At 36.5% G+C, this 24,685-nt stretch overlaps 1 protein-coding gene across 3 annotated transcripts in view; it reads right to left on the minus strand.

Moving 5' to 3' along the window:
* The window catches only part of ATRNL1 (attractin like 1), a 379,876-nt gene extending 355,560 nt beyond the window's left edge, over window positions 1–24,316 (minus strand). For all 3 annotated transcript variants that reach the window (XM_027740024.2, XM_027740021.2, XM_039383740.1), the window contains exon 1: window positions 23,969–24,316. In XM_027740024.2, the coding sequence (XP_027595825.1) occupies window positions 23,969–24,252 (284 nt within the window). In that variant the 5' untranslated portion in view covers window positions 24,253–24,316. The remainder of the gene's footprint in view (window positions 1–23,968) is intronic.
* Window positions 24,317–24,685: the final 369 nt, after the last annotated feature.

Genomic DNA, 24,685 nt, shown 5'->3' on the forward strand with positions numbered 1-24,685 from the left:
ATACAATTAGGAAATGTAACCCCTAAATAACTAGTTTAATAAAATAGCTGCTTTTTAAAAATCAAGTCTGAAAGTCATCTGAATATACAAGACTGAGGTGTCTTCCTCAGCCTGGAGTTTGGGAATTGCCAGCCCAATGTCAGCTTTTGCATTTAGTTAGAAAATAAGCTAAATCTTTGCTTGCAAAATCACTAGGAATACAATTTTTTAATCCCTTTACATTTTAAAATGCTTTTTCTTGAATAAGCCTGAGGATCCAAGTGTTCCAATTCATAGAAGTTCTTAGGCTGCAAATCCATTTACTAACGATAGGATTATACAGCACATGTGTATCATTTTACATACGATACTTTTAGGGAATTTAAACTGACAGGGCTGCTTTAAAAAGCTTTCAGTTGATAAGTGAGCTTTAAGGAAGTATTTACTCACATTTTTTGAATTTCAATACATACCCTGTGCTATCATAAAAACTTGAAGGGATCTAAAAAATTTACTAAGCTTAAAAATGGACTTAGACCTTGTCTCAGTTGCTTTGGTATAAATCTGCAAGAGTTACCTGTTATTACAAAGAAGGTGCAAATACTGTACTGTTGTTTCAATCATATACTAATGATTAAAAAAAAAAATCATCATGGCAGAATGTTTTATTATGTGGCTTCACATAATAAAATCTCACTTTAGAATCATATTCAGGCTAAGATCGCTGTGTGGAAGAGGACCAAGTCTGGCAGGTGCTTGGAAAAGTGAGCTTTTCCTGTCCAGACCATCTACAGAACACGAGCCTCGATATATACTCTGTGTAATTTACCATGCATATGCATAGCCACCCTTCCTTCCCTTCATCCCAAAGAAAGCCCAGAGCATGTTACCTCTGGCATGGGTTTGCAGGGACACAGGATCAGGTCTTACAGGCAAGACAGGGCAAAAGCCCAGCTTCAGAAACCTGTTGGAAGGCTTTCAACACCTGTAGTTCTTAACATTCTTCTCATTAGTGTTTTTACCACTCAATAGAGAAGAGTGGTATAAACACAAAACTAACTTTGCACATGCCAAAAGAGTGAAGAGGGATCCTTTATGTAACAACAGAGAAAAATGAAGAAAGTTAGGCTGAATGGCTTGTCTCTTAAGTGGTTGGCTAAATTGCAAATAAAGATAATTATAACAGAAAGCATCAATCTCAGAAGTGAATTTAAATTACTAACAGACAATATATGCCTGGGGAGGGAAGAAAACATGTCCTTAGTAAGCTTTCCAAGTAATTTGTAAGGATTAGTAGTTTCCCATATTTTTCCCTTTTTTTTCAGTTGAGAGTCTCAACTGATGATACCTCTATCATCAGACAAGTTGAAAAAAAAAAGCAAGGAAATCACAAAACAGTACAGGCAGAATAAATGTTAAAAAAACTAAACAACCAAACCACCCTCTAGAAGACTTCTTTTCAAAGAGTGACAATGTCAAAGACAGATTAAATAAAAAGTCCAATTAATGGAAGATGAATGGTATAATTTGGGTCAACATTGAAAGTCTCTTGCATAGAGGCCAAAAAGTTCCAGTCTCCAAGATCTACAGGGATCAACATGGAAAGAAGTGTCAAATACAACATCTAGTACCTGTTGACTCATCCAGCCATACATCTGCATAATCTTTGCTTTTCTCATTTCAAAACCAGAGCCCTCCTAAAAAATTGTAAGACTAAAATAATTATAAAATGAACTTAATTATATAATAAGGTATTGAAATTTCCAAGTATTATCTATTTGGGGTTGTTTTTACATGAAGATTATGTCACAGGTCACTTCCAGGCTTTGCAAGTACTGTTGATTCCAGCTTAATATGGGAATATTTAACAAGGACAGTCTCTACTATTCTCTACACAACAGAGGTGCTGCAAACAGAGATTTCTGTGTGGGAATTCTGTCGCAAACAGAAAAAAAAAATCCATCTTATAATCAGACAAATGGGCCCCAAAAGGATCCAGAGAGGGAAGTAATTCTGCTTAATTAAAGCAGAGAGGTACAGTCAGCCTAGCCCTTTCATCTCAAGAAAAATATGGACATTTCTGCTAATATTTCAATAAACTGATCATGAAGTGTTACTTAATCAAATCAGAGAGTTGATGAAAATAAATCCAGCTGTTTTCAGACAGCCCTCTATTCAAAAATTGTCGAGGCTCAAAATTTTATGTTCCCAGAGGATGCCCAGCTGCTGTACTTATTTCACACTTATCAGGAATAGCTTATTCCCTGTCCTATGCATCCAGTAAAAGTAGTCAACTTTCACAAAGAGACAAACACCACAATATCTTGGTCTTCTTTATATTGCTTGGGTATTCCCCCCCCTTTTAAAAGCGAGATAAACATATCAGGATCACAGACATCTTAGGACTCAGAACGACATTGCTGGTGAACCAAACACACACAAGTCATCATCATCCAGAAAGCTTCCTATTACTCACTGCCCTAAACAACACACAATTTACTCAATCTCACAAAAGAAAAAGAAAAAAAGCCATGAAATTCCATTAATCCACTGATCTTAGCATTACAGTTAATAAGCATGTAAAATATCTCAACAGCAAATTTTAAAAACCCTCCAACACTGATTTATTTCCTTCTTAGAAGTGTAGATGGAGAGATTCTTCTGTAGTAAATTGCATATTTCTGCTTTTGCCGAGAAATAAAGATTGAAACCAACAGAAATGCACAAAAGAAGTGATAAGCTAGTTTATATTTCAGATGTACAGTGTCAAACTTCCATTTTCTTTGGATTACAGGGCATACTGCTTAGTTGGAGTTTTTTAAATGATTTGTAAGTAAAAACAAAACAACCTCTCTTTAAAAACTTTGTTATAATTTACCATAAGAAAATTAGATATGGGTGGATTATGCAGGTTTGGTTTTGTTTTATTCATATATTTTCAAGAGAGTGATGTTCATGAAAATCAGGCACATGTGAACAGTACTGTTGGATACATACACAATATAATACCTTCTCCTGTATAAACAGTATTGGTGCTCAGGGAGGTAAAAGTCATATAATTCATTATAAATCTCTTCCCCACCACACAGTTCCAGTAAAGATACTTATTTTGACACTGTATCAACCAGAGATACTAAATTAGATGTACCAGGTGCATTAAGTATTTAACAATAAGGCCATTACTGAAGCATATAAAAGCACCAAGGCTTTTTATATTGGGCAAATTGCATAATTACTTTAAATAGCAAGAGCAGCTAATTAGCACATTTTAACCCTGGATGTATGATCCTTAAGTCTTAGACACTTCCATTTAAATTTTTCATCAGTGACTACTACATTTCTACTACAGGGAACAAAGAACAGAGAAGACGGAAGACTATTATGTCCACGCGTTATGTACTAGTATCAATTTGAGGATCCATATGGACATAATAGAAAAGCCAAAGCAGCTGTACATACTCATTAGCAATCCAGCTGTAATCTGAAGTGATTAGCCATTGATTAAATTGTTACCTTTAATAACTAGACAAGCACAGAAATAATTTATCTTTGCAAACTACTTTGCAGAATACATTCCATGGGATCATAAAGTTTTTATGAGATATTATTTCTTTGTTATTGCCAGTTAGAATGTGCTCTCTCAGTGACAGCCAGTAATCATAGAAACTACAAAATACTTAATGGTTTCGTTTACACAATTAATAATTAAGATAATTGATAGAAAGTAAATAGGGAAGCAATATAGAACATGTGCATTTCTAGTACTATTCGGCAGAATTAATTTTCTAAATAGTTGAACTTTAAGAAGCAATGAAGATGAATCTAGTGCTATTTACCTTAGAGCCAACATGAAACTTGCTTTATGAGGAAATACAAGTCAAAATTAAAATACTGCCCAAACTCCCAGTGAGTCTAAAATAACCAAGAACTCTACATAATCCTAAGATTACTTAATATCTAATTATGACTCAAAATAAAAATTGAGATAATGTGATTATAATCTGTAACTTGGTCAGTACTACCTCTTGTTCTAATTTTAAGGAATGTATACATGACAAGCCAATCAGCCACGAAACCAAAACATCTGAGCTGTAATGTATAAACCCTAATAATTCTAGAGCAACCAGTTCATGTGCAAATTTTTAGAAAATAATAATGTTCTCAGCTAAAGAAATTTGTTAGATCGTGCGTTTGCATGAGTGCATATATATATATATATATATATAGGACTACAAACTTGTCAAATAAATGACAAAAACATCAGGAATCATGAGGCAATAGAAATTAAAGATAACACAAAATAAAGAAAATGTTTGATGGTTTTCACTCAGGATGATGATGTAAAGTATCACTTAGCGAAAGCAAGATAGCTCATGGAATGAAGTGTGTAGAATTGGATATCACATTTTTAGTAGTAACAAAATTCAAAGAACATTGTTCTACCAGAACAGAGAAAAGAATCTCTACACAAGAGCCCTGGGAAACAAAAGAACCAATACATTAACTTGTAAGTTAAGCAATAGGCACTTTATTAAATATATTAAATTATAGCATTTGTCATATTCCAGCAAATATTATACTGAAATTTAATGCAAAAAAAGGAAAGAATTACTCAGAATTAATAGAACCTATTAGTTTAGCTTCTCATTATTCCATATTCATAATTTAATCTAAAAATATGGATGTGAGGGGAAAGCAGAATAAAATGCATCATAAATTTCTTAACATCACACACTATCTTTAATAAAGCAACTATAAAGAAAATTACCATTATAAGAAGGCTCAATAATAACCTGTGCAATTAGTAATATCTGGAGACCAAGTTAATATGAGAACCATAATGGAAGTCAGATAGAAAAAAAAGTCAGATAGAAACGGGACCAAGAGGTTGTCTAACAGAAAAAAAATCTAACCCAATATGGGAAATACAACTGGACGGTAGATATAGTCAAAAATTGCCCTTAAAAATATACTTAATGATAACACAAATGTGCTAGTGCAATTTATATATGGCATGAAGTTGTTCATGCTATTAGAGATTAACATATCCCACACAAAGAACCAGGTGACGTGAATGCTGAACTAACAAAACAGAGAATAAATTTAGTAATTTAGTCTGTAAAGTCATGCACTTAGAAGTCAGGGGAATAATTTTAACTAGTCCACTGGAGAAGGATAATAATAATTAAAACAGCACCAGAATGACTGTAGAATGACTACATGCCACCAATGGAACACTTGCAGAAAGAGAGAGAAATGATCCTACAGTGTGGGATTTCCAGAGATCAGGCAGTGATCCAGATGTGGGATTTCCAGAAGCAGGGAGGCAGAAACAGTATCACAGCACAGGAGACAAGGCAAAGCCATATCCAGGAAACAGAATAGGAAAGATTAAACTGGAACATGAACATGGAACACTACTTGAATGACCAGAAGGAATAAGAGCCTAGTAAGAAGACACTTGCTTATCCTTGCATAATGAAGTCAAAGGCAAAAATATTACACTTTCTGTATGTAAAAAAAGGACAAAAGGAAAAGGAAATGGAGGGAAAACAGCTTCTCTCACTAAGTGACTATGCACACAAAAATAGACATGGATCAGAGAGATTGCATGAACAAATTTAGAGTAACTGTCTAAATTCAGACAGTCAGAAATATAAGATTCAAGAAGCTCTGAACATGTTTATGGCATATTTAATTACAAAATACTGCCATTTCACTCCACAGAGTTTGGGAGTATGGCATAAAGAGTTTGATAAATATTCTTTTATTTATATCTTGTATACAAAGGTATGCTTTTAAGAAATACCTGCTCAAGTTTCAGACAGAGGTGACTGCAAGGGTTTGGGGTGGAGTTTTGTCCATTTCTTTTTTTTTAAACACATAATACTCCCTCCCCATAAGAATGTCCCCCAGTATAATAATGGGGAACCGTGCGTTTGCCACATATAGGTAGCCAAGAACTTAATTTAACTCAATAATTAAAAAACCCAAGGCATTATACTATGTTTTCACACAGTTTTTAGGTCCCTGCAAACAATTTATGTCTTTGTCCCAAAAATATCATGCATGGACTACGAGTCCTTCAAGGGTTGGGGAACAGAGAAGAAAAAAATAAGAAAGATAAACCCCTTGCAGAGATGTCACCAGCCAACAATTTTAATCACTCTGGCTGGTAACATCAGACAAAAAACTGGAGGGAAATGAAGATGAGAACAGTTTGTAAACTGAAGTAGGACAGAAGTATTCAAGCCTAAATTGCAACTCAAAATGCTTAGCCTTGCTGTCCAATCCTGCAGACAGCTATTCTTCACAGCTATCTTATTTTTTCCCACATTGCAGCTGTGAACTCTTCAGCAGCTGTGCTTCCAGGCATCCATAAAAGGGTGCAATTGGTTGGATGAAGTCAGATGTCATGTCTGCGCAGACATATGAATCTCCCTACCTAACTCCTCAGAGATCTTGATAGGCAACCTGGGAACACAGCTCACAGAAATGCTGGGGCAGGGATTGGGTATGACAACACAAGCACATAAGGAGATGATGAAACTCTTCCTCCTCCTCATTCCCACTGTCATTCAGCAGCAATGATTAGGGGTACTAAACCCAGATAAGAGAGAAGGTTTCCAGTACTCGTGTAGCTGCTTCAAGTCAAAGGACCAACAGCATGGAATCTGTATGTCCTTGTACACTCTAGAAAATTCTATTTTCAAGTATATTTTTATATGCATACACAGATATACAAGTAGATACATACACTCACACATATATACAGATCTATCTGGTTCAGAAATATTTTGCTTTTATATGCAAGGCTTCACCTTTCAACTCATACAAATCCCTGCTGCTTTACAGGCATGCCTTTTTAATTAATCCCAACTTGCCTGCCTTCTTAATTAATCCCAGTTTGCCAGAATGGTGAGCAGGCAGGCAAGTCAGTAGAAAAAAAAAAATCAAAGCACTTGAAAAGGAAAAAAAAGAAAAAGAAATACAAAAATGTACAATACTTCAGGAACATCATCAAGAAGTTTCATGTTAAAAAATTCAAAAGTTGAGGCAAAAGAACATAGCAATTTTAAAAGCTCACATTTAAATAACCGAAAATTACAAAAATCTACAACTGACAACTATAAATTAACATAGCACAAGACCCAATAATTTTCATTTATCCAACAACAAATAGACAATAATTGCTATTTGCAGTTCCGAATACAATGCCAAATAATGTCCTAGGAAGGCTGAACCATAATAGAAATAATAAAAGAAATTTCAACATTTACGTTCATTCAAAGTTCACAGTCCAGTATCTAATTTTCACTCTCTATGTTGGTTTTTTGGTTTGTTTTTTTTTTCTTTTTTTGGTAAATTAGAACTCCCTGCTCCCTCCCCCATAAGACTCAGAGTTACTTCTTTGCCCCATTATTCAAGATTATAACTTCATAGCAGTTTCAGACAACTACAGTGTTCATCTAGAGAAGAAAAGAAATTTTGAAAACAAATTTTGACAAAAAATTAACAGAACTTTGTTAAAAACTGGAGCATTATGAATTGGAAACATACTTTAGAAACCCTACATATTTTCTCCTATTAATAATTTAAGTAATTAGTTTTATCTTAAACCCACAGTAATAGTTCAGTCATTGCTTAAACATATCATTTTGCTCAGATGACTGTGCACTGGTGGTGAAAGCCCGTTGTCAGTGCACTGGTGTTTCATACTTGTAAACTTGTATCCAGAGTGAGCACATTCCAGTATCACAGAACTTCATTCATTCATTCAATAAATAAATAAATAAACACCCCCACCAACACACACAAGACCTGTAGGTCCAGGATTAGTAATCTAAAGATCATTGTCAGTCTCCTAAATTGTGAGGAACTGAAATTAAAACAGAATGCATGTGAGGCTGCATAGTTTCTTTTCCTCCCATTTAGGAGAGAAGTGAGGTCAGCAGGAGTCCCCATATGAGATTCACAAGTGGCTGATAGAAATATAAGTCATAAACAAAGTAAAGCATTTTACTTCTGCACTTACACACACTGGAGACATCTCAAAACACAAAGCTGCAGTAGCTGGACCAAGAAATGCTCTCGAAGATCAGTAAAGTTTTAGCTATGCTATGAAGGGTGCTACCAAGTCTTCTATAACTTATACTTTTTTTCCTTACATATAAATTGTCATTTACCGTTATTATTTAAGTCAGAGGAAAAATAAAAAAAAACTTTCTTTCTGCATTTCCTAAGAACTGAATTGCTTCTATGGTTTAGCAACAAAACTTTGCCTCCTTTTATCTTTTAATTTCTGGTGTTATTGATGTTTCTTCCCCTTCTTCAGTCCACCTCCCCTCTCCCATTAGATTATGCAATTAAATCTATTTATGATATAATAAGCTGTTTTATCAACAAATCTGCAACACAGCAATACAAAACAAATTCATAACTTCTCTGTTGATTTATACAGCAGTAAAAGATATAGGAAAAGAGAGCATATAATTTATTGTAAAGGCAGTAAGAAAACCTCTAAGATATTTTTCATAGAAATGAAGTTCTCAAACTCACTGTCACATGGCAGTTTTTAAATAGGGACAATCACTAAATACTCACTTCAGAGCTTTAAAAAACCCCAACAATTTGATTACTATTTTGAAAGGGAATTTTTTTGATCAGTTGTTTTAAAAACTTCTTTCCCCTCAAAATTCCATGACGATCTTATATTTATTGATTGTTGGGCACTTACTTGCTTTAAAATTGCTTTTCCCTAAGATTTGATATCTCAGGAAGAAACAAAAACAGACTGTAGCATCAAATACTGAGATTTAATTCATCCAGATCACCCCACTCTCTCTGGCTCCACTTAGAACAATTTGATTATAATACAATCCAACTATTAACAGTTCACAGTAGTTTGATATTCCTTTGTGCATCCAGTCAAACAAACAGGAAAAGCTATATGAAAAGCTACTTGAAAACAGGCAAGCTTCTCAGGTTTTGTGAGAAATTCAGCATTTATCCCCAGGAGCATTAGACAAGCAAATAAAGCTCTATGTGTAAATCACCTGAAGGTTACACAGACTAAAAGCTATTCTTCTAAGAATAATAACTGAGACCAGGGATTTAATGCAGGTTCACAACTGAGTGTTATCCACTGCAAGCTGGTCTGTACGATGTCTAAAGTATAATACAGCTGTATATGGGAAAAATACAAAACTACCATATGTAAAGCCCTGCCTGAGGCTTTTTGTTCATAATAAAATAAACTCCAGCTGCTTCTGAGGGCATAGATGGGAAAAGTCTATCACTCTGAAAGGCTGACTGAAGCACTAGAAAGTCACAGGACTCTTGCAAGACCTTCCCTCAGTCTTTGAACCGGATAGAGAAACACCCCCTCAATGGAATTCTTCCAACAGAATGAGACCACTTACCATGGAGACTCCTGCTAAAAATGGCAGTTCCAGAGTACAGATAGCAGAACCCAGAGTATAAATTTATACATAAAAAAAGAAAGATGATCAAATCTGTTGGTATTCATAAACATCACTTTTCTACCTCTTTGTTTTTGTTGTTTTTCCCCGCAATGCAGAAAAACTTGAAATCCTTGGAAGACATTTAGTGACCACACATTTCAACCAGAAATGGCCCTCTATGTATAATTAAAAACTTCCTGGTTTGATGCTTTAACTGCTGGTACTTGTTGGTCAGATGCATTTGCCAAATTATCAAATACAAAAGGTCTTTCTACTCATACAATCCTGCCAATTCAGTCCAGATGACACAAACAGCAGAATTCTGCTTCAGATATGGTCCTGGTATCTCTAAATCAAATGACAAATGCACTTTGATAACATTTTTGAACACCTACAAAAGACTGTTGCTCAATTCCTAGAACATCGAGTTATATCTAGTACCAATAACAGAAAATACAAGTTGAGAAATAAGTGTCTCCCATGAGAGCAATAACTTCAGACATTCCTGACAAATACAGATACAACCACTGAGTAATGCAGACGCTGGGTTTTTACTGAAAACAAAGACAATTGATAAAATGTTGCATTAGTTCAATGAAGCAACAGAAACAGGCTTAAACAGATACAGAATCAAATATTCACATTTTATATTAATTGTACAAAAAAAACCCCACACTTACTCAATTTCTTTTCTCTTACCCTTCAGCATATGACTGTACATCAAAAACTAACATTCATCCTGAACATTTTTCCTTCTGTGATCTTTAGCACAAATTCAAAACCCAACTACTCCAAAATAAGTCACACACTCTAGTCCATTTATTGTTTTATTTTTCAAGTTCCCATTTTGTTCCATAGTAAAATTCTAATTTCTGTTCTGCATCCAAAGACCCACAGATTTTATAATAACAACTCTTCTTTTTCTCAAGAAGCCTCTGACAAGGATAAGTTAAAAATATTTTAAGAGAGGATAGGGAATTCTACTTGAACAAAAGCATTTCCCTTTCTTCCCATGCATAAAACATGCTTAAAGAGAACATTGCCTTGGACATCTTTAATTCAAGGAAAATATTTCAAACCACAACCCTAACTAAAAGCAGAAAGTTAATAATTATTTTCCCTTCCAAGCGCCACACTAATGTAATTAAATTCATAGCTTGAAGGACTATTTGTATAATGAAGACATTCTTAGCATGAGACAACACCTCAACAGCTTGATTCTAAAAGTACTGGGAAGATAAATACTGTCCCCAACAGTTCATTAGGTGAAAGAGATTAATTACAACATCTTAAGACTGTAGCAACTGAGAGTCTGCAATAGGCCTGCAGTCTACTTGCAAGTGCAAAATTACAAACAGCCTTATTATTCCTTGTTATACCATAAATACTAATTTAGCAGAAAACATATAAATTTAATTTTATTTTATTTCTTTATAAATTAATGTTAAATGTTTTATTAATAATTAAGTTATTAATAAAATATTTACATTAATTTTTTATCCTACAGCTATCGCTACATCTACAATGGTGTATGCCTTCATAAAAGTTAACCCATCTCCAAAACCAAGAGGTGTTTTCCATCCTTAGTCAATTACAAGCCCCGAATCTTATTTTGTGGATGTCCTCAAATTTCATCTATTTCTACAACACTCCTTACCTTGCACAGAGTGACCTCCTTAGAGAGTTTCTTTCAAACCCTGCCTCAGGCAAATACTTCTGCAAGTACGTGGAACCTCTGAACTGAGTTCATTATCCACACAGCTCCTGAAAATTACTTTCTAAAGAAGTCTACTTCCCCCTCCCAAAAACTCAACATGATTAATTAGATGAGCAAATACATATAGTATTTCTGATCTGCAGACATCATGCATACACACACAGGCAATGCAATTTTCTCTTTGCTGCTCGAGTGAATAATTTAAGAGTCAAAAAGACACGTACACAAACCCCTGAAGAACTGCACAAGGAAATCCGGACTAAACACAATTCAACATTGGGGAGAAAAAAAAACAAAACTAAAAATCCTTCTGATAGTCTTAAGCACAGACAATTTTTGCCCAGAGAGGTTGTGAGCTCCCATCTCTGTGTTCAAGACTAGGCTAGATAGGGCTCTGAGTAACCTGGTCTAGTGGAAGGTGTCCCTGCCATGCCAGGGAGTTGTAGCTGGATGACCCTTAAGGTCCCTTCCAACCCAAACCGTTCTATGACCCTATGAATATCCTTCAAAATTCTCATCCCTATTATGAAAAAATCCATCCTTAATATTCACAGCAGCAAGAAGCTCAGATTTATGTAGCCTAGAACCCAAGTTACCACTGAAATCTAGTACAGAGATGTCTTGAGCACCACCAGTATATGCTGTTGAGCACATGAACAAAAAAGAAACATATAATGTCTGGTGTTGACCAGAATACGCAGCTTTTTTTGCACAGTAACAGCCTTATACACAAACCTGCTGACCTCAGTTCCATAATTCCCTTCAGAGCCATAGTTTGCAGGCTCACAGACATTTCCATCCAGATTTTTCACAGCATTTTCCATTTTCCACTTTTCTATGGAAGCGATGACAAAATCTTTTAGACTACAATAATCTTAACCATTAGGCAAGTACATCTTACCAAGAAGAATGTAACATGCAAAGAATGGAGAATTCAACAAGGGTGATCAAGTGTCCTTAAAAACAGAAACACACAAAATGAGGACATTTAAACTATATCAGAAGACATATATTTGCTAAAAACATGATATACTGAGGATAAGTTTGCATAACTTGTTATCTTATAGTTTGACATCAACTCAGCCAGCCTCCTAAATACATCTGGTGTGTTAACAACAAAACCAATAAAACAAACAGAAAAGGAAAAAAGTTCTCAATAGGGATGAAAAACCCAAAAGGCGCTGCTTCCTAAAAAAATTGTAGATTTCTAAACATAGGATGCCTGAGAATCTCCTTCACCAAATAATGTTGTTTTATTCAAAAGGATGCCTTCAAGTATAAGAGAATAAGAGATATGATACACTAAACTCTAAGCCTGCAACGGCATAACTATGAGAACAAAAAAGAATATTTCTTCCATATTCACCAAAATTAGCATATTTTAGTTTTGTTTCTCCCAGCCTTGAAGCACAATAATTTACCACCGTACCCTGTGAATCACATTAAGACAATAAGGAAACCTGTAGATTGCAAAGTTACAATATCAACTAGATTACACATTGCACAATGCCCTCCTTGATCATTACAGAAAAAAAACAGACTAAATCTCAATTCCTGTATTTACAAGTAAGGACTAAGATCAAGTGTCTTGATGTTGTCCTTCATCTGCTTTGGTTTTCATGAGAAGATGGAAATAAAAACACACATTTATCAGGATGATATAAAAAACAGCAACTCTGAAGAGCTACAGGTGAAGTGTTAAAAAGAACTGATAAGACTCTTTAAAAAGAATGCTCCTTAGAAGGCAAGAACTTCCACCACCGGGTTTTTTTATTAACAATAGATAGGTCTTTATAGGATCTTTATTGAGTGTGACCTCAAAACTACCAAGACAACTCAAAGGAAAAATTCAGAGTAAGATGTTCTCAAATTCCATTTCAGGGTAACATTGCAAGCATTCATCATTCCAAGAGAAGCTAAGAGACACTGTCTCTGCTTTCCAGTCCAACTGCTACTTAGAAACACAGTCAATCTAAATTAGAAAACCCAAGTCTAACTTTAAAGGAATATTCAGTTGTCTGTCACTTCAGAGTTCTATGTTAGAGAACAGATTTCTGAATGCATACAAACCCCAAATGCTATAGGTACACTTCAAGGATGAATATAAAATTGAAAATAAAATAATCCAGCAATATTCCTGTTAATGAACACCTTTTGTGAACTCAATATCCTGTGCTGTGGTTTCCTTGTTCCTTGCCTCCACTACCACTCCCACCCTCCTTAAAAAAAAAAAAAAAAAAAAAAAAAAAAAACAAAACGAACACAGACAATAGATTAACTACAAACTCAGTCCAGCTTTCATGTGCTGGGTCCACCTTTCAAGATCAATTCTCTAAGTATTCATCAACCTCTAACCTATATTCTATTTATACCTGCATTAACAGAGGTCTCCCACGTACTCATTGAATGACATGCAGTATGTGTTTCAAACCGTCAGTATAAAATATTGCAAAACTCCCCAGCTATATATCCATACCTGAATAATAGACATATTAACTTCATATCTTCTCCTGCATCCAATTATGTGACACAGTAAAGGTACCTGAGAAAACAAAGAACTTCAAACTATACTGTCTATTTGCAGAAAAAGAACATACAAATTGAAGACAGCTCAGTCTTTCCAAAATGAGGACTGAGACAGAATTACAGAACATTGTATTTACTCCCAAGCTTCCATTTCAATTCAGTCACTTATTTGTTATGTTACCTTAGACAACCACACGATTTCAGGTTTCCTACGTGTAAAACAGTTCAAAAAATAAATGTGTGTTTCTCAAGGCCATTGAGACACCTGGCTACCTAGTGCTTAAATAAGATATTGAGATACAGAGTGCTATACAGATGAGTAGAGGTAAGTACTTCCTTGAATACAGATTGAGTGTATTTTGCCCTGTGAAAGTTAATATAGAACAAGCTGTTTGAAAATTAAAACCTCTCAAAAAACTGTGCCACTTTTAGTTTAAAATAGATGCCCCTACCAAGTGCTACGCTACTACAAATACTGGGGGATGGCGGGAATGGATTTTAATACACACATTCTGAATTTAATACTTATATCAGCATTAGATTTTAGAAAACATCTGCAAAAATATTTTCTAACAAAACTGTCTTAACGTGATATTACAGCTGTGTACACAAGTGCAAATCTGTATGTTTTCAAAAGCAGCCATTTGTTTGTCCAGTACTTTTCATTTTTCAAGACCACCTTCCAGCTCCTGTTCAAGGTTTAGTTTTAAGTTACCTATTGGAAAAGCCTCAGCTGACTTAGGAAGCAAACAAAACAGATCTGCTGATACTGAGGGAATTACAAAAGCAGCTTCATTAAAGCAGCTCTGTGACACTTCCTATGCACACAGTTCATTTTCCTCTACCCCATAACTGCTTTGGTACTTGCATATACCACACACAAGTTTGATTACCAAGCATCCTCCAAAGCGTCTTCATCAACTGGGCTTGCACACACAAACACGATTGAGAGCTATTTTGTGTTTGGTTTGGATTTTCCTTATGAGAAATACATACTTTAACATATGCACACTCTTATTCTATAGATTAAAAAAAAAAAAACAAACACTAAGGGTGCAAATTATCCTACAGTTGGATTAATCAGCATTTCAGTTTTACTAATAAAGCTGAAACTACCAAAGTATTTGACTATATTTGCATAAGTCAGAATTTATTAAAGTTTTCTTGAGTTTTGAAAGCTGAGATGCCTTAACAAGTAAGCTTGCCATATTTTAGTCGCTTCTATCCATTACAAAAAGGAAAGTATTTCAAACCGCAGCATGACTAGCAAGATGTTTTTCTGACTAATTTATCTCTGTCCTCGGATTGTGGGTGGCAATCAATGAAGCCCATTTGTCTTCTTGTTCCAAGTGAGACACTCATGGTTTACTTGAACAAAGTTTCTGTAAAGCTCACCAGAATATTTAAAGATATTACTAACCCCAGCTCTCTACCCAGGCTTATGACCAAAATCACTGCTGCTCACATTTTACTGCCACAACTGGTAACATACATAGCTAAAAACTTGTCCTTTTGGGACACTTCTGATTGTTCTTCATCTCATAACATACTCAACATGATCCATTTTTTCATTGAAGGCAAGTTATTAGCCTTCAAGATAACAGAGAACTAGATAAAAACTCATACACATGGTAACAAACATAAACCTGTGCATAAAAGTGCACATTTATAATTAAAAAATCTACATTTAAAGACTATGAATCCAGATTCATAATTCTGTAATAATATTAATGCAATCAACCTATAAATTAGGAATTCATGATTCTTTGATACTGGCATAGGAATTTAATGACTAACATAGAACACTCTATTCCCACAAGCAGAGCAGTAACTCTTCAAAATATCCATTAAGTACTACAACATATCACAATATTTTGTTTGTAAGATTTAATCCAAGTCTGAGGGTTAGGTCTTTAGGGGTCTTTCTTCTGAAAAAAAATGTTAATCAGTGACAGCCAATGCACAATTTTTTCTAAGGAGTCTCTTGAATAAGAGAATATTATTCTGCAGTGATACAGACTGCAAACTTTTGGTTCATCTGGCCTAATGAGGAAGTGATTTTACTTATCTGTTTGAGATACACAGTATAGTTTGGACAACAGTACTTCATGTCGTAGTATTTATCATCTTCTAGGAAGAAATGCAATCTCTAGAATTTGATCTACCTTATTAGTTGTGCCTCATGATTACAGTCATAGGTCACCTCAAGTCTTTAAACAGGAAGCATTATGTCCTTTTTACAGATGAGACACTGAAGCACATAAATTATGGAAGAAATCCATAAGGAAATGTAGATATTGAGTGTCATTTTATGTGTGTGCATCCAATCTTTAAGTAATTCAGCACTTGTTCCATTGCCAGGTAATCCTAGAATATCCTGGATTCAAAACTCCCTACCCCAATCATGGTTATCAGATATGTGCTGCTTAAAACTTGGAAATAATCTACATCTAGCTTGTTTCTAAACTTTATTAGCATGAACAGACTAGATATTTTGCCACCAGATTATGGTAGTAGCACATTTCCATCCTTAGCTAAGAAATGTAAAAATACTGATTCAAACAGATCCTAGAAACCATTTCTTAAAGATGAATAACATAAGCTCTAAATTTTGGGAGAGGTTTTTATAGCAGAATTAATTTTTTGAAAAATGCTGTTGCATTAACAGATAATTTAGGATGTTTACCCTGGAATAGTTGGTGACTAAATTACTTTTTAGCGGTCTAAAAGCTTTAGGGTTTTCTGTCTGGAGGAAACTTCAAAGCCAAACGCAGTTCTTGCACCTTGTGAATGAACACTAAGTAACCAACCATACTGAGCTTAGTTCCATCATTTCTCAATAGGGTTTTCATCCACATGTAGCTCTAAAATCAATGCAACTCTTAGTCCACTCATTAGGTTTTTAAGAATATAAATGGCACCCTCTAATATTACTTTGAAAATTCCCACTGCTCATCCACCTCACATGAAAACATCTACTTTACCCGTAGTTCACTGTTTTTCCTTTATTACTGTTAACAGCTGCCATTCACTGAAGTGCCCATGTTTTCAGGTATCATCATTATTTATTCCTCCTTACATGAACTTTGCAGCATGTTTTCTAAGTCTAGACCATAGAGCTAATAAATTTTGTAGACACTGACAGATAATTATTCTTCAATATTGCATGAGTTTTCCAAGGTATTCATATTGTCTATGTAACAGTGTTTTAAAGTAAGGTCTTTTTTCATCAGTATTTGTAAGTATGTGCAAGAATATCCCAAGGATATTCCTGTAGTATCTCATATTACCTCCTACCTTTTATGCCCACATTTTGATAAAATTAAATCAATTTCCAGTGCAGTGTGATAGACTGATATCTCAAAAACTACTCATACTCATTTTAAAAAGATGACATGAACTATGGTAATGCCTCCCAAAATATGATCATCAGGCCTTCTTTTTGATTAAAGGAAGTAAGAGAAACACAGCACGAGACTATTTATTTGCCAAATAAATTTAAAACATGATAAATATTAAATGCTAAACCTGTACAGGCATTTATGTATCATTTACGGGTAGACAAGCATACATGGATACAACTGAGCTTTTTACACACCCAAAGCAATGGCAACCACCTTTGCTGCTGTCTGAAGGGCTGGCAGGGCCATCAGCCATCTGTTCCCACACTTATTTGTCCAAGTATCAAACCACTTAGCCTGCAAACAAACCAGACTCCAGAATCCACAGCCCTTTGCCTAACTTGCATTCAGATTCACTCCTACAGATTGTCTCAGATACACACAGGAAGGGACACAGTATGTTGTTAATTATCTACTGCTTGATGGGGAAAGAGGAGTGTTTTTAGAAGGACATCCCATACATGTTGGGAGCTCCACCATTAAATATCACTCTGAAGAGGAGAGGCTGTGTTCAGTTCTCAGACTACTTTGAGAAAAGCAGGGCCTTGGTACTGAGGAGACAGCAACTCCAAGAAGACTTGTGAAGCAGAAAATAATGGTGTGAGCTGCCAGCACGGTGCTAAGCTGAGCAGCACTCTCTGCAGCTGCACACAGCAGGACTCCAAGCAGCAGGGGAGCAGTCACTCTGTGTCTATGTTTCGCCAGTACATCCACTACCAAAAGACAAGCGTCTAGTTCTGGCACTCACAGCTCAAGAACACTGATAAAATAGGGGAGGCAATAAACCAAGAGAGCAATCAAGGATGGAAAAGCCTGTTTTATGTTGAGATGACTCAAGGAACATTGCTCTCCATTCTCAGCGAGGAAAAGGGGACCATATCTACACCTACACAGGGAACAGAGACTTCATTTACTAAAGTTTCTGCAATAAAGGCCTGACTCAGAGCATGAGAAAACTGAGAAAACTAAAAGAGAAAAAATTAGGTAGGGAAGATTTTGTGGATTAGGGGGATTCTGCATTTGTTGTTGCTGGTTACATAAAACACTGATGATAACTAACCAACAGAAGAATTTTGAAAGCCTATAATTGGCTTTGAGTCAATGGAAGTGTTTTCAGACTTGGTGAAATGCTTTCTAAAGCACATGCTCAACTCAAACGGGAATTAAGAGTTATCCTATAGCCTGCATAAGGCAAGTGGTAAGAACAGGTAATCAGAGGTAACAAGTAAACAGGTAATTTCTGGTCTTGTTTACAAAAATCCATAAAAAAAAAAAACATTAAAATGGTTTAGTGGTGGGCTCAGTAGCATTAGGACAGTGGTTGGACTGTTTGCTTTTAAAGGTCTTTTCCATGAAGGAAGTATTAAGCGTTAACAAAAATACATTATAATAAAATTAATTTAAGATTTGCAAAAAGACTGCTTTCCTTTCAAAAAACACTTTTCAGTGCAGATTGTTTAGCTTGTAGGGGGAGTTTAGTGTGGCCATATGGCTTATGCTTCTACAATTCAAAACAAGATTCTAATAAAAAAATATTCTTTAAAAATTCAAAGTCTCTTGATTATACAAACTGTAGTTGTGGTTTAAAATTTTAATACAGAGAGAATAACTCACACTGAAAGAAAGATTTTTCAGAGCATCACCACTAAAGTCAACTCAAAATAAAGATCACGTTTTATAAGGATAAAATCATAATCACTGATGGTTTTCCACTGGTTTAATTTTATTAGCATTCACACGTTGAGTTATAAAAAGGCAATTTGCAGGTGCAAAATCTTACATGCAATTCCACTGATGTCAATAAGAATAATTATGTCTTGGATCAGATACAGGTCATGCCGATGACAAAGGCAGTTTTGAAATTATACAGGGTGAAATCCTGAGTCATCCTATAATGAAAGTTGCACCAGTTTAATGGTGATGTTGTTTTACATTAAAGTTATGGAAAACTAAGTCTGTACCAGTTCTAAAAGTAACAATTTTCTTTTCCTCTCTACACCTGCTCATGCTGCCAACTCCTTTGGATCAGCAGGAGGCTTATGCAAGTGAAGTAACTTGAGCAAACTGAGCTAGCTTAAAAAAAAAAGTTGGCTGAGAGGTGGGGAGATATGTTCCTGTTGATACTTTTCAAATCTCAGCAGGAATATTAATGCTTACACAAGAAGCAGAAAGATGTAATCAAAGAGAAGTGTAAAGCATAAAGTCACCCCTTTTCACAGCAGCATGAACTTCAACTGGCTGCAGCTAAAGCTAAGTTTTTTCTAAAGATCTCTTCTTACACAACATTATCATTCATTTAAAATCTGCAATTTAAGGACACTTTCCTTGCATGAGTCATTCTGCAGACAACAGAATTCAGAGTTTTAGATAAAAATAAGGATTTTGCCTGGAATAACAAAATTTTATACCCTTCTAACATTTCAGTTGTGAGTGTGATTGTACTTGGAAATTGTTTTGTCCTTGAAGAACACAAAATCTTTTATAGGAGCTCTAGAAATTAAGAGTATGCAGAAGGTAATTTAAAATTGCAAGAAGAACATCTGGAGACAAGGTTTAATAATCACATAGATCCATTTGTTCTTACTCTCTCCATAACAAGTAGATATCTAGGACTAGGTAAAGCAGATTAACTGAGGCGTAGGTCCTTAAAGGTGCTCACCTATCCTGTACAATCTGCTTCATCACATCTGCCAATTGGGACTCACAGTTATCAAATAAACAACAATAAGCCTCTGAAGACACAACCTAATTTTCCAAAGGCAGAATTTTAGAAGAATGGATGGTTTTAGTCATTCAGGTACTCAAAACCTTAGGAGGAAGAACAATTTCATGAGCAAATTTTTATCTAATGCTCTTCTACATGCCAGTGTCCAAAGCAGAGCTAGAGAAAGGGAAACTTTTTGCTCTGACCTGGGGGATTTTTTTTTCTTCTCAGAAGTCATTCTGTGAGTAGCAAAACTAAGGAAACCTGTTTTCCTGTACTGCTGCATCTCAAGACTCTTGACTTTGACATCTAAATACACAGAAGTGTATTTAGAAGTGTCACAGAAGCTGTGACAGCACTTTTTCCTGTAGTTTGGCCATTCATAATGTTTGTGTCCCTTAATTTCCTGGAGTCTCATAACACAACTAGGCAGCCCTTCCCCTTCCCTTCTGCCAAAACTCATATCATCGTGAAAACTGCAAATGACCAACAAATTCAAAGATATAGATAGGATAGGGGAAGAATGAGTGGCAGATGTAGCATCAGAAGCTTCGCTTCCTTGATAAACCAACCTAGCAAAACAAAGTTGTGTGCTGTCCTTTCATGCTTGTGGTTGTTTACATCTTGGGAACTGCGCTTCTTGAAACTCCCTGCTATAAAAACAGAACTTGATCACCCACTGGTTTTCTTATCTTTCACCTGGCAGAATTCCTTTTCTCTTTCTTTCCATAAATAATTTTCCCTTTTTTATTTTGGTTAAAAAAAAAAGAAAAAAAAAAAGGTTTTGTATTCTTTTAGAGCAGAGAGGAAGGAATGGAAGAAAAAAAAGGTTTTAAGAAATCACAAAGTCAGAATTCCATTCAGATATCCAGTCTGGACAGAGAGTGAAATACTTTACCACCAGCCAGAGATGAGGCCTAGATCATTCTGAAAAGTGAGTAACATAGATGTGAATGCACTGCAGTAAGAATAGCAACATCTCAATTTCTGTAATGAGTTACCACATGTTTCACAATACAAAGGGTAAATAAAGTTGGCAAATAAGAGTAAGAAAATGGTAAAATGGTGCTGGACAATCTTTCTGCTCATTTTATCACCCATCCATCCTTCTTTCATCCAGCTCAGAGCAACATTTGCTAAGCAGTCCACTTACTCGGTAGTTCTCCTACAGGGAAAAGGCAAGGTTACCATAATACTGTCAACTGACACCTGCTTACGAAGACTGATCAATTATTTCTGATATATCTCTGCTATGTTATTATTTCTCAGTCGAGAAAAGAAATAAAACAAAGTAAAAAATACTCCACATCTCTCAACAAAGAATTAATGGTCCCAAGTTACCCTTAGGCAGAGTATTTCTCCTCTTAAAATAACGTTTCAGGTGCTTGCTAATGCAAGTCACTCATTTACAGAGAGCAAAAATAACCATACTTCACTTAGATGAAGAAAAAGTAAGACCATTTTATTTTCAACTGTTTTAAGCCTGTCCTTGAAAATCTGTTTCTTCAAATAACGTAGAGACAGGTTTTACACATGTCCAATTTGGGCTATTAAAAGTTCAATTAAAATCTTGGGTAACAGAGACACACGCAGGCACTTCAAACAGCTGCAACTTCGAAACAATGTAAATGTTTAGAGTAATAAAAAAAGGTTCTATTAACATTTGTATATCGTATCTACAACCCGCCAACAGTAACACAAACACACGTTGCAATTTTTGTCATTCTGAAACAATCTGCATAATAATTCTTATTAACAGAGGTAACTGCTGCAGCAGTGATGTACATTAAACAGAAGTTGTCAAACTGCTGCAAAAGTTCAACCATGGCTATTTAAGGATAAAGCTCAGTTTCACAGAAAAACAGAAACAATAAGCAGATGTTCCACCACAATAAGTCAAACCATCAACTCCCAGAGAGGTCAGAAAGGTCTTCAATCACCTACACATCAGGCAGACTAACATTCTCTTTCCAGCTCTTCAGATGGAAATACATGGAGTTTGACTCATCACCCATTCAACACCCATCTGAATTTTCAGGATTCAAAATACAACCACTCCAAGCTGCTGCTTGCATTGTAAGAAACGTTTAACATATTTCACTCCATCCCCAACTCACAGGGCTTGAAAAGCTTTAAATCTTAGGCTGCTTATTTTCATTGCAAAGTATACTTTGCTTCCAAGAATAAAGATTAAAGATGAGCTATTAGAGATACTGCTATGAAAGTGTCATCAGTAAAAAATAGGTCTCCAACAGCTTACTTCCGTGATCAAAATCACAATGCAAGTATCACTATCACTTCTAAAGCTAAGCATGAAAGAATATAGAGGAGTTAATGAGAAATCAAAACTTCTAACAGCACATCGATTAACCACTCTGTTAGCTCAGCTCAGAAGAGGTGCCCTTCCAACATTCAGGCAGAACTTCCTCTAGGTGGGGATGGATTATTAACTTTCTACCAGAAGGAAAATATAACCACTGTGCTTCCTCACTTGACAAGCACAACCAATGTCAAGAAATATAAATGTTTCAACAGATAAGCAAGATAATACCTGTAAGGACAGGATAGAGGCTCCAGTAACAATTCAGAGAATATACTAAGTCATAACAAGCTTTGAAACTGAAATTACAGTTTGCTCTGGTCCTTGCATTATCAGGGTCTGCTGCGAGTGGCACCAAGACAAAGGATACAAGTAATCTCTTTAAAGCAAGGAAATTATAGCTCTGCAGATCCACACACACAAAGAAGATTCACCTGGGCCGCCTCTCCTCACTCTCAATCCCTCAGCAATTAGCCCATTGTTCCACTGCACAGAGCAGGACAACCCCCAAACCCCCAGTACATACAGGCAACAAATGACCAGCTTTGAAACTGAAAAATGACACCTTATTATCAAGTTCATATGCAGAAAAGATGTATTATATTTGTTCTTGCATTACCTTTATATAGTACTGATGGGATATTATCCAAATATTATCAGTGAATTGTTACTTTCTCAGCAGTGTGTACATTACTTCAGCCAACACGTCTGACTTCAGCTACTCCTTCCCAAGCTAACAAGTTAGTGGATTTACCTTTTTATTTATTTAAGAATGAGTGACTATGTGTTAAATGTTTAAAAGAGATGTAAATTATATAGCTTAATTTCAGTACTCCAGAGAGAAAACTGAAAACTGAACTTAAAAACAATTTTTAAATTAAAATTTTTAAAAACAATTATTGATAGTTAACCTATAAAAAGTAATTTTTCAAAGCCAGGATTTGAATTCTCTAAGACTTAAGTTCACCGATGCCTCATTATTAATCAGATATTAGAACACTTTCTAGCTATATATGTCATCATACTTAATAGAGTTCCTGCTTTTAAGGGGTGTTTTACAAGGGAATGAAATGAGATGTCCTGCCCAAGATTATATCGCAAAATAACAGCGAGTGGTATTCTTCACATCCAGTCTTCGCGCTGATAGCAAAGGGGGCGGGAGGAAAGTGACAGCCCTATAAATTAAGTCTTCTTTCCCACTACATATAGAAAAGCAAATGTCTGGGTGTGCTTCTTTCATACTGATCAATGACTTGGTATCACATTCACTTTTAAGAATGAGAAGGTAGTTCGAGCTCTACTGAGCAAAAACATGTTAGGGGTTTACGTTTTCCACTCTCTCCTGCAAACCTTGTCCTTAGGGACGTACATTTCACTCAGTTGCACTCACGTTGTGCTGAATGTAACTGAGCAATACCCACTTAACTAGAACACCTGAAAGAAAGGAGGACTGGAATGAGCTAAACACTTTCACTCTTCAGATGGAAAAAGTCATTAAAATCCACTACTAGTTTTTGCTTCCTGGGCAGCCCTATGAGTGCACATTTCATTTCCATGACCCTTCCAGAAGGGACAGCAGCGACACAGCTTCAGGTCGATTTCTGTCTCTCGGTTCCCATGAAGTGGAGCAGCCTATTTTCAGCGGTAAGTCAGCAGGTACTATTTTCCTTCGCAAGACTGTGTCCTGTGCTCTTAAGAGGTGGAGGAGCCTATTTCAGCCTTAACTTCTGCCGTATACTTCCACCACACATGAACAGAATCACAGCAGACACGGTCAAAACGAAAAACAGGCAAGTGAAATGAGAGGGAAAGGGTGTAGAGATGAAAAGAAGGAAATGGTAATAAGCAGAGACTTACTTGAACCTGCCCTGGCAGTGTTGGCACTGGTCTCCCACCCAGCCCTGGTCGCAGACACAGGTGGAGTTGACACAATGACCCGAAAAGCAGGAGATTTTGTCGCAGGACTTGGACTGGGACACCTGGGCGTAGAGAGCCAGGTAGAGGAAGCCGTAGAAGAGCAGCCAGCTGTTCACATCCAGGAGCGAGGCGAAGCAGCAGCAGCAGGCGGAGGGGAAAGGTCTCCAGGCGGCCGGGGTTGCGGGGGCAGCTCCCGCTCTCCGGGCGGCGCTGCCCAGGTCCATCTTGGCCGCAGGGGCCGCGGGCCGAGGCCGGGCGGCGATGGCAGCTTCCCCTGAAGGGAGATAATCCAGCCAGGGAGATTCAAACCCCCCGCTTCCTCCTCGCCTTCCTCTCCTCCCTCCCTCCCTCCCGACCCCAGCGCTGCCTCCTCCGGCCCCTTCAGCTCTCCGCGCCCGCGTCAATCCCGAGGGGAAGCCCGGCAGCGCTCAGCCATCCGCCCCTTCTCTTCGCCGTCCTCCTCAGGGCTCATCGCTCCCGTCTTCTTCCATGGAGGAGGAGGAGGAGGAGGAGAAGAGCCGCCTCTTGACCTTGTGTTTCCTCCTCGGCAGAGATGCCCCCCGCCGGCGCGCACACACCACCCTGGACCATGTATCCCGCGGCTCCCCCTCCTCCTTTGTGGTCCCGGTGCCCGCGGCTCACACGCAGCGGCAGCGC

Source organism: Pipra filicauda, unplaced genomic scaffold (assembly GCF_003945595.2).
Source record: "Pipra filicauda isolate LSUMZ 115617 unplaced genomic scaffold, ASM394559v2 scaffold322_size837228_pilon, whole genome shotgun sequence".
Taxonomy (NCBI): domain Eukaryota; kingdom Metazoa; phylum Chordata; class Aves; order Passeriformes; family Pipridae; genus Pipra; species Pipra filicauda.